The 12,897-nt window shown below is 38.6% G+C and overlaps 2 protein-coding genes across 4 annotated transcripts; one reads left to right on the forward strand and one right to left on the reverse strand.

The window, feature by feature from the left end:
* Positions 1 to 1,137: 1,137 nt before the first annotated feature.
* Positions 1,138 to 3,923, forward strand: rbp5 (retinol binding protein 1a, cellular). Its single transcript, XM_044209146.1, has 4 exons — positions 1,138 to 1,568; positions 1,967 to 2,151; positions 2,607 to 2,708; positions 3,570 to 3,923. The coding sequence occupies exons 1-4, from the start codon at positions 1,493 to 1,495 to the stop codon at positions 3,621 to 3,623; spliced, it is 417 nt and encodes a 138-aa protein (XP_044065081.1). The 5' UTR covers positions 1,138 to 1,492; the 3' UTR covers positions 3,624 to 3,923.
* Position 3,924: 1 nt separating this feature from the next.
* Positions 3,925 to 12,865, reverse strand: LOC122882071 (tumor necrosis factor receptor superfamily member 5). 3 transcript variants are annotated; one of them, XM_044209072.1, is made up of 8 exons: positions 12,217 to 12,865; positions 11,930 to 12,055; positions 11,075 to 11,221; positions 10,860 to 10,953; positions 10,417 to 10,493; positions 8,461 to 8,568; positions 5,835 to 5,984; positions 3,925 to 5,268 (listed from the first exon to the last, which is right to left on the reverse strand). In XM_044209072.1, the coding sequence occupies exons 1-8, from the start codon at positions 12,284 to 12,286 to the stop codon at positions 5,090 to 5,092; spliced, it is 951 nt and encodes a 316-aa protein (XP_044065007.1). In that variant the 5' UTR covers positions 12,287 to 12,865; the 3' UTR covers positions 3,925 to 5,089. The 3 variants fall into 3 exon arrangements, with proteins under 3 accessions (XP_044065007.1, XP_044065009.1, XP_044065010.1); XM_044209074.1 differs by having other exon boundaries at positions 5,835 to 5,900; positions 12,217 to 12,703; XM_044209075.1 differs by lacking the exon at positions 5,835 to 5,984 and having other exon boundaries at positions 12,217 to 12,703.
* Between the last annotated feature and the right edge of the window lie 32 nt (positions 12,866 to 12,897).

Genomic DNA, 12,897 nt, shown 5'->3' on the forward strand with positions numbered 1-12,897 from the left:
CTTTATACTTCTACTCAACTACAATTCAGAGGGACATGCAAGTTTTACTACATTTATTTGATAACTTTAGATACTTTGATGTATTATTATAGGTTAAGATGGGACTTTATTGATCTCTTGGTGAAATTTACTACTACTACCCATGATGTACATAATGCATCAATAATTATAATCCAATAATATATATTATTCTGAAATGGGCCATTCTGCATAAGGAGTACTTTTGTACTTTAAGTTTATTTTGATGATAATACTTTTGTACTTTTACTTAAGTAACATTTTGAATGTAGGACTTTTACTTGTAACAAAGTATTTCTACATTGTGTTATTGCTACTTTCACTTAGTAAAACATTTGAGTAGGCTATTTCTTTAACCACTGAGATAACCCACTGGAACTATTAACAAACTGCTCAGCTCCCAGTATGTGAACACACACAAGTATCTAATATGTATGCTCAGTGCATCTTCACCCCACCCACCACATGTTTTAAGTCGTGTCAAGCCTTAGGGATCCGAAGTAGTGATGGGTAAAGCAGTTATTTTCAGTGTACGGACACGTGCAGGCTCGGCCACCAGCTTTTTCATACTGCAGGTTTCACCATGCAAATTCAGGGATTGTCAAACGTAACCTAGCTCAGTTTTTAATATATTTGAAATCTACAGATGCAGCAATTTTGTTTATCTTTGCCTACTATCCCATCTCTCATATCGTGTCACAACTTGGTCTCAGGCAAGCAACACAACAGCCACTCCATAAGCTCTATAAACAAACACAGGTACTGGATAAAAACTAATTCTATAAATTCTTATAGCTGTCCTCTTTTCAAAACAGTAACTTTATGTGTGTGTGTGTGTGTGTGTGTGCAGGCAGTATGTTAGCCTATCAATTTAGATTATGTCCTATATCTGGATTGCAGTCCATGACCAATACAATGTTGTTGAATCACTGCAGCTAAATGTTAGCAACCTGGATCAGCTGTCTTGAACGCACCCCATTCCCCCCTGTGCTCAACTGAATTGACTGAGAGAACGGATCTTTTTCAAGAAGTGATTCAGTTCAGTTCGTTCACCCAGAAATGTCTTATTTTTACAACTCTACTCCGAAGCACCGCCTCTGCCTGCGACGGATCCCTCCAAATGAAGCAGGAATGATGCACGAACCTCCTCCTGCATGTGGTTCTGCACTAAAACTCCGCTCTCAGCATGAGTGAATCACAGCTGACTGGAAACGATTTCACAAATCCAGTGTGAGTCTCCACTAGAGAGGAGTTCACTGTGGAGCAGCCTGCAACAGAGAGGAGCTCCACACACCGTGCAAACACACGGCACTAGTCCCGTCCAATCCAGGCATTGTCCAAAAACGTTGCGTCAGTGAAACTGCTATCCAACCAGGCAGCGGCTCATCTGTGGGATCCAGTCTTGACTCGAGAGGAAAGCAAGAAGGAGGGAAAGTAGAGATTTCAGCTCGTCTGGAGTTTTGGAAAGAACAAAATGTCTAAACCTAATTACTCCGGCACGTTTCATATGGTGGAGCAGCAGAATATGGACGACTACCTCGCAGCTTTAGGTAAGACTCTTAAAGTCTTTGTACCTTTTACAGGGCTGTAACACTTTAAACAAATGAATCGTCTTGCCTAACAGAAGCGCAGTTAAACACCTCTTCCATAGCATGCACATTCAGACTTTTGTTACACTTTATTTTAAACAAGCGTGTATAGCGTGCTTTGTTGCTTTGAGGTCATCAGTCATTGATTTCATTAAGTGGACCATCTTCATTTGCAGCAGCACATATCAGAGTAATGAAATCACCACCTTGTCCTTTACATGACCCCCCCACACACACACACAGTCTCTCTCTCAGAGGGTGTATTCACTCTGTGTGACAGACAAAGCCCCCCTTTAACAAAGTAACAATAAGGTATAGCTCATGTTATAATAATTTCATTATTACTTATCTTCTCTTAGATATTAATTTTGCTCTGAGGAAGATTGTGTGTCTGTTGAAGCCCACCAAAGAGATCACCCATGACCCGGCCACGGGAGACATGAAGATCCGCACTCTCACCACCTTCAAGAACTTCAACATGGATTTCGTCATCGGAAAAGAATTTACTGAAGACCTGGGGCCAGTGGACGGCCGTACCTGTCAGGTGTGTGTTGTTGTTGTTTTTCTGAATATGCACATTGACTTGTTTCGACACGAGTACCGGCTTGCTGATGCAGTGAAGTTTGCTTTGTGTGATTAATTTTGGATGTCTGAGGAGAGGAGAGCCGATCCACCTACTGCTGTGATTTTGTGTTGCAATTACCAGCTGCTGCTGAAATCTGGGTTCCAGTCTGCATTGAGTGATGTGTGTGAAAGAGAAAGCAATGAATGAAAAAAACACTCTAATAGTCTTCAGTTTTGAAAAATTCAGGAAACTGTTGCAAGAATCAGAATTAGCAGCATTATCTTACAGTGTCCAAAACAAAAAAAATGAGCAAAAGAGAAGACTTTTGAACCCTTTTGCAATACACAAAGACTCTTGTCCCTGTGTGATTGGGCGTGTGAGCTACTTTACATACTAATTGCACACAGTAACACAGCATCTCTGTGCTTATGCAGACTACAGTGAACTGGGAAGGAGACAACCTGGTTTGTGTACAGCGGGGTGAGAAAGAAGGACGAGGCTGGACACACTGGCTGGAGGGCGACAAGCTGCATTTGGTAAGGATGTATGGAGAGAGTGAAAAGAAGGGAGGCCAAAGCAGAGGGAGAGAGGGGGATACGGAACAAGGAAAAGGAAAAATTAAAAGGAAAAAGATGCTAAAATTGATATGCTAAATGAGGGAGAACATGCAAATAAGAGAGTTATTCATTGCCTTATTCCGTTGCACTAGGTTGTCTTTGTGGGAAGAAGTTATTTTATTAAAAGCTTTGTGGCTGCCTGAGAGGAAAAAAACAAAGGAAGGCGAACACAAAAGAGGCAGAAGACTCTTGAATGTCCTAATAAAGTGCCACACTAACTCTGGTTAGAGGTAGAGCGTTGGTTCTTCTCAGTTTGGTTGTAAAAGTTTTATGATTATAGATTATCTGTCAGTGCTGATTAAGATTTAAAACAATCAGTGTTGTTCCACAAAAAAGCTCTCACAGGATTTTGTAATACCTCTGTTGCATTCAGGACAAAGCAACGCGTTGTTGATGTTGTGTCCAAATACAGGAGAGAATTGGGAAAGAAATGCCAGCGAGGATTAGGCTCTTTAAAATGGATTTTAAAGCAGGAGGAGAAGGGAGCAGTGAGAGACTAATGAATGGTGAGAGAGGGGGAGGAGGAAGCGGGCTGGGCTTAAAGGAGCAGATAAGTAGATGGTGAAAGCTGGGAGACAGATTACGAGGTCAATGGATGAGGAGGTGGTGAGAGGGGGGAAATTGGGTTATATTTTGGATACAATCCCAAGGTTTGTGTATCACTAATTTAACTCAAACTGTCTTATTGATTCTAACTATTCATTTACACCCCCCAACACCCTTCTTTGCCTCCTTCTTTTTCCTCTCCCCCCTCCTCAATGGTCTTCTTCCTCTCTGCAGGAGATGAGAGTTCAAGGTGTGGTTGCCAAGCAAGTCTTCAAGAAGGCTGATTGAAGTAGCTGAAAATGTGTTTTAGTGAATAGCCTCATTTTATTCTTAAGAGAATATAGTTAAGGACTCGGTACAATATTTCAATAATGTGTGTAGTTTAAATTAGTTATATTAATTATTTTGAAATATCACAATAATACTGAATATCTGTGAAAGTCCTGATATGTACATGTTATTGTTTGTATTTGATGGTACTAACTGGGAAAAGAGCAGTGGAGCAGAATGACTTGTGTAAACATTCCCAACATACTTCCTCATATTGCACTATCTATCTCCACAATGTTATAAACAAATCATACATCTGTTGGGTGTCACAGCTGTCTCTTTAATATATCACATCATTCTCCAAGTTTTAAATGTTAGTAGCCTGTGAGTGCATGTGTGACATTGCTGCTGCGTATCATAGAGCTTATATAGTTGTATAAATACAGAAAACTCTGTGGCCAAAATTGACATTACAATGTATTTTAAAAGAAGATACCAGTTTTTCTTGTACAATTCGCAACCTGGTTGGAACAATATAAGTTACATTTAGCCTTTCAAATATAATTACAAAGACATAGTTTACATAAAAGAAAATTAGATAGAAATTATTTGATATGTTTCTTATTGTCAACAAATCCTATGAAAAGACCAATGGTGAGTTAGTCCTTCTCTCAATTTTCAGACTTCTCTACCCTGTCTGTGGCACTTGACCCCAAGCCCATTTGTTCGTAGGATGATGTACATTTTAAAAAACAGGCCACAAATTTAAAAAAAGGCTCTAATTTTATAAAACTGCTGGGCACTGTAGTTAGCAAATGTTACTCAAACAGGAGTAAATTATTGGGGACAATTTTCTGCTGCGCATTAAAAAACATTTGCATTACAAATTTACAGCAGCAAAACATGGGATTGATTCAAAATAAACTACAGTGCCCATGTTCATGGTAATGAAGGAACATGTTACCCAGTGTAACAGCGTGACTCACTGATGTGTTTTTAATAGTTTCTGGACAATGGAGCTTTATGGCACACAGGAATAAGCTACTTCAGGTTTTGACTACACATACATACTTGTTGGTTTTGGCCTTTTCATGGGATTTGTCTAAAGTAAGAAAACTGAATATCAACAGACTTATTCTTAGAGACACCACTGACAGTGCTGCCTTTACTTGTGAAGCTCCTTTCTAAGACAAATTCACATCTCATGTACTAAGCTGCACCAGTGGTTTTTTAAACATTTTTTAAATATCTGTTAGCTTCATTGTAAATTCAACATAGAAATGTTGCATCACTTGAGCTGAAATTCTCATTAAAGTCCTGCAGGGGGCAACCAACCATCAGCCACCTTCACCTCTCCTGAAAAAGAGAAACCCTACTCCTATAAATAGATCCAGTTTAAAGTTTGAAAAATAGTTGCATCTTCTCCAAGTCGCAGAAGGACTCTGAGTCCTCCGATAAGTATACCATTAACAACATTTGCTTGATTATGTCCCACACCACTCGTCCTCCTGTGGCTCTGAGTAGGTCCTGAGGAAGTTGCCGGTGCAGTATCCAGCACTTCCATTGATGTGGCTGGATTCAGCGAATGAAACTGAAGCCTTCAGTGGAGTTATAGGAAGGCAGCTGTCCATGCTGTCTTGTGTGAAACTGGCCGCATTGTCATCTGAGGAGGATAACAAAATCAATGTTAAGTGTGACCATCCTTCAGAGTAATGTTACATCAAACATGCGTTGCACTTTATGATTTTAGTGATCCTTTCAGTGACCCCCTGTATGGAAGCCACTGCATTCGTTATGTTTCTCTACTCTTATTCTGGTTTTCCTATAATTTGTCACCCATCTGTACATATTCCATCTTCATCCTTAGCAAAAACCCATGCAAAATTGTAATGATGGCAGCAGAAGACTACAAAGACAACTGGGAGAAAAAAAGTAACATCTGTGACTTTCTGAGACCACACATAGCTGATGTGCAGGACATACGTTTTTTCCTCTTAAGTGTACACGCTGTACATCTATTCATGCAACTCAAGAATATTTTGGGGTGCACCCAGGACTTCGGGGTAAAGGCACCAACCATGAACCACAATATCCCTAGTTTGAATCCGGTTGGAGACATTCCTGTCATCTCTCTACTGTCAAAATCTCTAATAAAGGCATACAAATACTTAAAAACAATAACAATAAGAAAAACGTTTTATTGAGTAGTGTAAAGATGAGATTTATCACCTGGTTTAAAAAGGGGTAAATTGCAGCCGTCCACAGTGCAGCTCTCTTGGCAGTAACCGTTTAACTCTGTGGAAGGTAAGGGCATCTTCAGCGGACTGACAGGTGCTGCAGGAACCATTTCAATCAAGGTAACAGGAACACTGGAGGCGGCTATCACACACAGAAGATATCCAAATAGGGTCAAAAACAAGATAATTTAATATTCTTACAAGGATGCCTCTTATGGTCATGATGAATAGTTTGAATTAATGCAAACGCTTCAAGTATACTCCATACTGATAATTATCTCGTTTGGCATGTGGGCTTGTTGACTCATTATCTGCAATGATATTGATTGGCCTATAGGTGGCACTTCAATCTCTCAAAAACTACAGATTCAGCTCCACAGCACCATTATCAGATGTGACGTGATCCTGATAAGTATCTGGACATGCTGAACAACGTACTTAGAAGTACAACATACTTCTTCATTTATACATCTGTAAAATTCAGATGTTCTACAGCTCAGTGTGACTCAATATCAAAGTGATACTTCCTTAAATTTATCTTTTGAGTATCAAATACACACCATAGACTTGAACTCAAAAGTTCATAGTTTCCCTTTTCACAAAGAAAGAGACTGTGGTCAGATTTAACTCACAGAAGTTACAATAAATTCCAATGGTATCAAGTTTTTAGGGTGGAAATGAAAAAATATGAAAACCTTTAATATAAACCTGTCAATCCACGCCTGCAGCATAATTCACTTCTCTGCTGTTCATATGCTCAGTATTTTCCAAACAGTCATAAGTTCACCATTATATGGATAAATACATGGCTTTTTATATACTTTTTGTGTTAATATTGGAATCCATTGAGACCATCATGAATCGTAGCTGGCCACAACCTTTTTCTCTGTGACACTGTAAACGTTTTACAACAACCTTTCTAACCTACAGAGAGTAATGATGGATTACCAACCAGCCGAAGCTGGCAACCGCCCCGCGACCCTCAGGGGCCCCAAATACCCCGTATTCATTGTGTGTCAGTCTGTTTGTGGTAATTTGATTAATTGCAAATTTGTTTGGTAATATGCACCACTAAAGCACAATATCACCTGAAATGATAAAGTGGCTTAAATTGTGCCCTGTATCATTATCTCATTATCTGTCTTGTCTAGCAGCCATGTAGAAACCTTGTTGGGTCTAACCAAATTACAACAAACAGAGACCCACAGCTAATTTTTGCCCTTGTGCCTCCTAATAGGTTAATCCGGCCATCATAACTCACTTAAAGATCCCCTGCATGCATGTTTTAAGACATAAAAATACTGAATAGTATTTCATGTCTGATATGTTTTTCCACAGTAAGGTTCAGTTACCTAGTTAAAATCTCTTGGAATTACATTTGCTGCTCCTGCCTTATTGAAAAAAATCCAGAATCTATGAATATGTAAATTATGTTTAACTACTACTGGACCATGATTTCTCCATGAAGAAAAGCCCATTCTTGGTGCATGTGAACTGGAGGTTTCAAGTTTCCACGTCACAGTGTGCAAGTTAAATATTGGTCTTCCAAACTAGTTGTGATGCCACAAAATCATGCTCGTATATACACGTGCACATCATTCTGTACATTGGCGGTAAAAAGTTTAGAGAATGATATCTCAAAACCTCAGCAGACAAAACCGAAACTATCTTTATGACACGATACTACTATGAGAAGGAAAATATGTCTTATAGTAATTTGGGTGGAATCAACCCTTTGAAGATATCTACATGCTGATATTATCATTAACATACTGTGATAAGAACAAAGACTCTTTACTGGGAATCACTGATCTTAACATATTCTCTGTCATGATGAACATCTGAAGATTATCATTTGCTGCAAACATAACCAAAGTGACTAAAAACAGGCTCGATCACTTATGCAATCTTTTAAAATTGACAACTTGCACTTTTGATTTGAAACACACATCTTACTATCAGAGCAACACACTTGTTCTTGAAGCCCAACCTTCTCTAGTCAGTTGTATTTCATCTGTAAATTCCAGGATTGACACATTGCTTCACTGGAAGCACTATAAATGTCAATGAAATATAGCACGTCAGCCAAAACAGTCAGTTATGGGACTGTGCCATGTACGTAGGACTTGTTTCTCAGTATGAGTTAGCTGCCTGTGAAGTATGCGTCACAATGTACCAAATAACTGTGTCAGGCTGAATATGTACAGGATGTGGTTTCCCTATTCAGTTTGTCATGCTCATCGAGCTCATTTAGCACCATGTTACACAGGTCCTTATTTAATCTGCCTGCGTTATACTAACTCGTAAATATTCTGCTTTTGTGCAAAAAAAAACCCCAAAAGAAATTAGACTTCTTTTTACATAAATGAACTCCAGACCACACTTAACTGTAATTAATATAAGGAAATCAGGTATGTTAAAAAAAAAAAATTAATATAAAATCACTGTAAAGGAAACAGTGGGAGGGTATGTTAGCTGTGGTTAACAACATGTGTAGTAGGCATGCCCTTGTACACGGCTTCGTCACCTCTTCAGAATTTTAAAAAAAAGTATTAGAACAAACGTGTGTGGAAAAGCAATGATATAACACACCTACTCATGTGACACATTGTACACACCTGCTTTGTCTGACTTGCGTTTTGCCCTCCAGCAGATCAGACCAAACAGCACGAGTGCGGTCAACACGAGTCCTGACCACAGGCCTGCGGGTAATATCCAGTGACAATCTGATAAACAAAGAAAGAGGGGTTTTTAAAGGAACCCAAAAGATTATTTTGTTACATACATTGTGTTTATGAATGTATTTGTCAACAATTATAACTCCTCTTATGAAGCATCCATAATGTATAAACAGTTAATAAATGCTTGATAACATTGCTTGAAGCATCCATAATGTATAAACAGTTAATAAATGCTTGATAACACTGTATACTGTAGCTTTATTTTTACACACGAGCAAATCCTTACAGTGTGTTATAAAGCATTTATTAACTATTTATAAACACACAAATCATTCACAGGTGGATTTAAAACTGTATAAATGTGATCAACATATAATTATGTACACATATACATATGATATTACTATGTTATTATGTTTCAAGCATTTTTTATCTGTTTATACACCAGATATAGATGCTTCATAAAAGGACATTAATAAACACTTTAAAATATCTGCTTACAACTACATTATAGTGTGTTGTAAACTATTAATGCATTACATACTACTTAATAATACTAAATAGGTGGATTAAAATAAAGTGTTGTCTTCTCAGCCCCTGTGGTTGGAAAAGCTTTTTCCTTTTGTGTTATGAAAACGTTTTGTTTTCCAGATAAGAATGTGTCACAGGTAAATTTCCCACCTGTTAGATCTGTAGTAGTGGAAATTGGATCTGTATATTATGCGTACTTGATGTGTTTGACTACTTATTTGACTGGATTAAACTGAACTGTTTCAAACACTGATCTCACAAAATGAAAACTCTGATAACTTGAGCGTAGGAGTAGTAGTAGTAGTAGTAGGAAAAGTTACAATGTAGAAAGTAGTTTTTTCGAAATGCATTTTTAAAAAAATAGAAGTTTGAGGATTAACTTCAGTCAACGTGATGTCTAAAATCACACAAGATTTGTTTCTGCAAATTCCCCCTTTCTTCACACCTCAGTGGACACTGGTCAACAACACTCAGCTTCTGTCATCCGATTGGGTACTTTGACCTTTGTGACTTGTACTATCCTGATTTATTGGCTGGGTTTTGTTGGTGCCTGTGTGCAAATCATGAATGCATTTTAAATATGTATGTCTATCTTATAGGACCTGTGTTCTATTTCTGTAGTGTCCTTTCTTAGCTGCCAGGCAAGTAGCTGCCAAGTAGAAATGAGTATATTTGAGCTTCATGCCTCACCAGCACCAGGTTCGGAGTGGTAGACTTGTTTTGAGTGCCATAACAAAGAAATCTCTCTGTAAATTCCATTGAAGAAAGCCTAGGTAAGGCCATGGTGCAGTCCCCTGTTCACCAGCGAGTCGTTAACTGTTGGTGGGTTTTTAGAGCGTTTTTCTGTGACAAAAGCTGCCTGTTGGGACTGAAAACGATGATGTGAGAGTGAACCAAAACAGTCAAGTTGTGGCCGGACAGCTAAACAATGAGCTGAAACTCACTATAAGGCTCCTTAAAGCCGAGGACAGCTGCAGATTTGGGTGAAAATATCAATTATTGCAGCTTTAGTCTATACCTTTATTTTCTAAAGGTGAAATTACCCTTTACAGCCAGTCACAACGACAGAATCACCCCCATCTACTGTCAGAGACATACTAACAGCAACAAGTGCCTTACATTACTCTCTTCCTTTGAAATGATTTTTCATCTGTACTATTTCTACTTCCTCTCTCAATAACTTGGTCATATGACATATAGGAACTGAAGGTCAACAGGAACTCACTGAGTCAGGATAAGAGCATTCGCTACATTGCACAAATGAATTTTTTTTTAAACTAAATTTTTTTAAACTAAATTTTAAAATCTGAAGAGATGATACACATTTGAAACAACAGCCTGAACGTAAAAATGGAGACCTACGAGATTTGAAGTCCCCACAGATGGCATCAGTTGTTTGGGTTCCTGGAGTTTTAAGCACTCTTCCGAAGACCTCACATCTGAAAAAAAACATGATGAACAAAAAAATACCCACAAACTGTATAGTGTATCTTTTTTATTTGGGCATGTTTGTCCCAGTAGAATACGGAAAGGGATGTATAAAAAGTTTCAGACAATCTCAAGAAACAGTTATGACATTCCTACAGTATGGATGAAATATAGTTAAAGTAGGTGTGATGTGGGATGTTTCGGGTTTGTAGACTGAGGATGTCAACCGAAAAAAAAAAGTAATTTCTGCTGTGTGTCAATGGATGACTAATGAAAGATTCCCTCACATCTGATCACGTTACGTATGTCAACATCCTCCTTCAGCTTTAGTGATAATAATAATACTAATAACAGTAATAGTGGAGGTGCAGTCTGACCTGGTATGTGTTTGACATGCTGAGTTGGAATCTGTTACGTTGCTGTAGGTCCCGTTTTCACACGGAGCACACACTGTATTGTTCGTGCGAGTGGCTGCAAGAAAGAATGAGATGCAAGGTCTTTTCAGTTGTCAGTTTGTACTCTATTTTGGCAAGACGTGAATGCTTGCTGGAGTACATGATCATTTATTTTGCATTTTACAATGGAAACCTACCTTTCACCGTGACCCCTTCACCCAGATGGCATTGGGCCACTTGCAGGCAGTGGTCACAGCCATCATTATTACAGTAGAAACCAGTCACACACTCACATACTGTGTCCTCCTGAGTTGTACAGTCCTTTAGTTTCCTCTGCTTGTTACCTGAAAGAGTCAAAGAGAGATATAGTTTGTCTCTGTCATGGAAGAGGGATCCATCTTCTGTTGCTTTGTTTTGCAAAGACAATACATGAGGCTGCACCCAGTAACTTTGTTTAATTAGAAGTGTGTGTGGGTAATTACTTTCAAGGTTGTTAAAATCAACTTATTCCACATCAACAGTACTATATTTTTATGTATAGGCTTTTACCAGCTCTTCATTGAAACTACATGATGTTTACACTGAGTGAAATATTTAAATCAATAATTTATATATAAATATTTTTATGGTTGCACAACATATTCCAGATATATTGTGCATCATTCTCTACACATTTACCCAAAACTCAGCCTGACATACTTGGTACATTTTGAAAATTTTGGGATCTCCACTACAATTTAAAATAAAGTTTGAAAAATTGTGAACAAAGTTTGGCTACATAGCATGATTTATGTAATGACTGACCCCACCGGCAGCTTAGTGAGGTTTAATGGCTTAAAAATGAAAAAGAGGAAGATGTTAAAGATTTGTGATGGTGTTAACATGAAGAAACATTTGCAAAACATATATCTATAGTCTATAAAAGGCAGTTGGGGGGAGAAGAGGAGGAAATTGTGTGTGTGTTTGTAGTATAGATAAAGTATGTGTGTGTGTGTGTGGTTGTATGTGCATGACTGCGTATGCAGTACTGTATGTGCATGTGTGTGACTTACTGGAACTGCAGTCCTTGCAGACACGACAGCGAAGCAAGTTATTTTTTGTGGCTGTGTAGTGCCCACGTTCACATTCAGCACACTTGGTCTTCTTCGTGCCGTCACACTCAGCTTGCATATACGATCCTGATAAGAGTTGAGAAAACAGAGATATACAGAAGAATCGGATGTCAGTCTGTAATGCAAAGACAGTATGTGAGGAATGCTGAAAAGCTAAATATTTCCTATAAAGGAGTTTTTAATCCAAATGGAAAAGAAATGTTAGTAATTCAAACATGTTTACTGACCTGCATGGCAGCGATCACAGCATCTCCCATCTTTACTGTACTCGTCTTTTGTGCAATTCATCTTAACCATTTGTTGCCCATTCGATTACAGTCCTCCCCGTGTGTAAAATATCTAAGTTTAAGACTACAACAACTGTCTTCCTGTACACTCTTCTTCTAAACCTGCTCCTAACCTTTGAAATGCCAGCTGTTTAATTTATCTTAGCCCAAAGAGTATAACGTAAGGTGCAATCTCCTTTTCCTCTCTCTTTTCTGACATTCACTCATTCACTACTCTCCTCTCTCTTTCTGTCACGATCTGTCTGTGACTACAGATATGTTCCCCCTCCTCACTATGCCTTACCTACTTCTCATGTCTTTTCTAATCCTACACAGTGGAAAACCCCATTGACCCTAATTTGCTGTTTTCCCCTTCTCTGTCTCTCTCAGTCTCTTTCTGTCTCTGTCTCTCCTCATTTCCTTCCGGTGCTAGCCCTCTCACTGCGAGGTAAGCTGTGTGTGTGTTTCCGTATAGCTATAGGACCAAAAGCTGATTTTGGCAAACTAACTGTACACAGCAAAGCAGCACAATGAGACATTTCCTCTCTCCTCTACACCCTTTCCTTTCACTCCATTGTTTCCACTGAACTTTTGTCCCAGTGGCGCAGGGAGTTAGAACTGCAAAGATTTTGTAGTAACAGT

This window comes from Siniperca chuatsi, linkage group LG9 (assembly GCF_020085105.1).
Source record: "Siniperca chuatsi isolate FFG_IHB_CAS linkage group LG9, ASM2008510v1, whole genome shotgun sequence".
NCBI classification, from domain to species: domain Eukaryota; kingdom Metazoa; phylum Chordata; class Actinopteri; order Centrarchiformes; family Sinipercidae; genus Siniperca; species Siniperca chuatsi.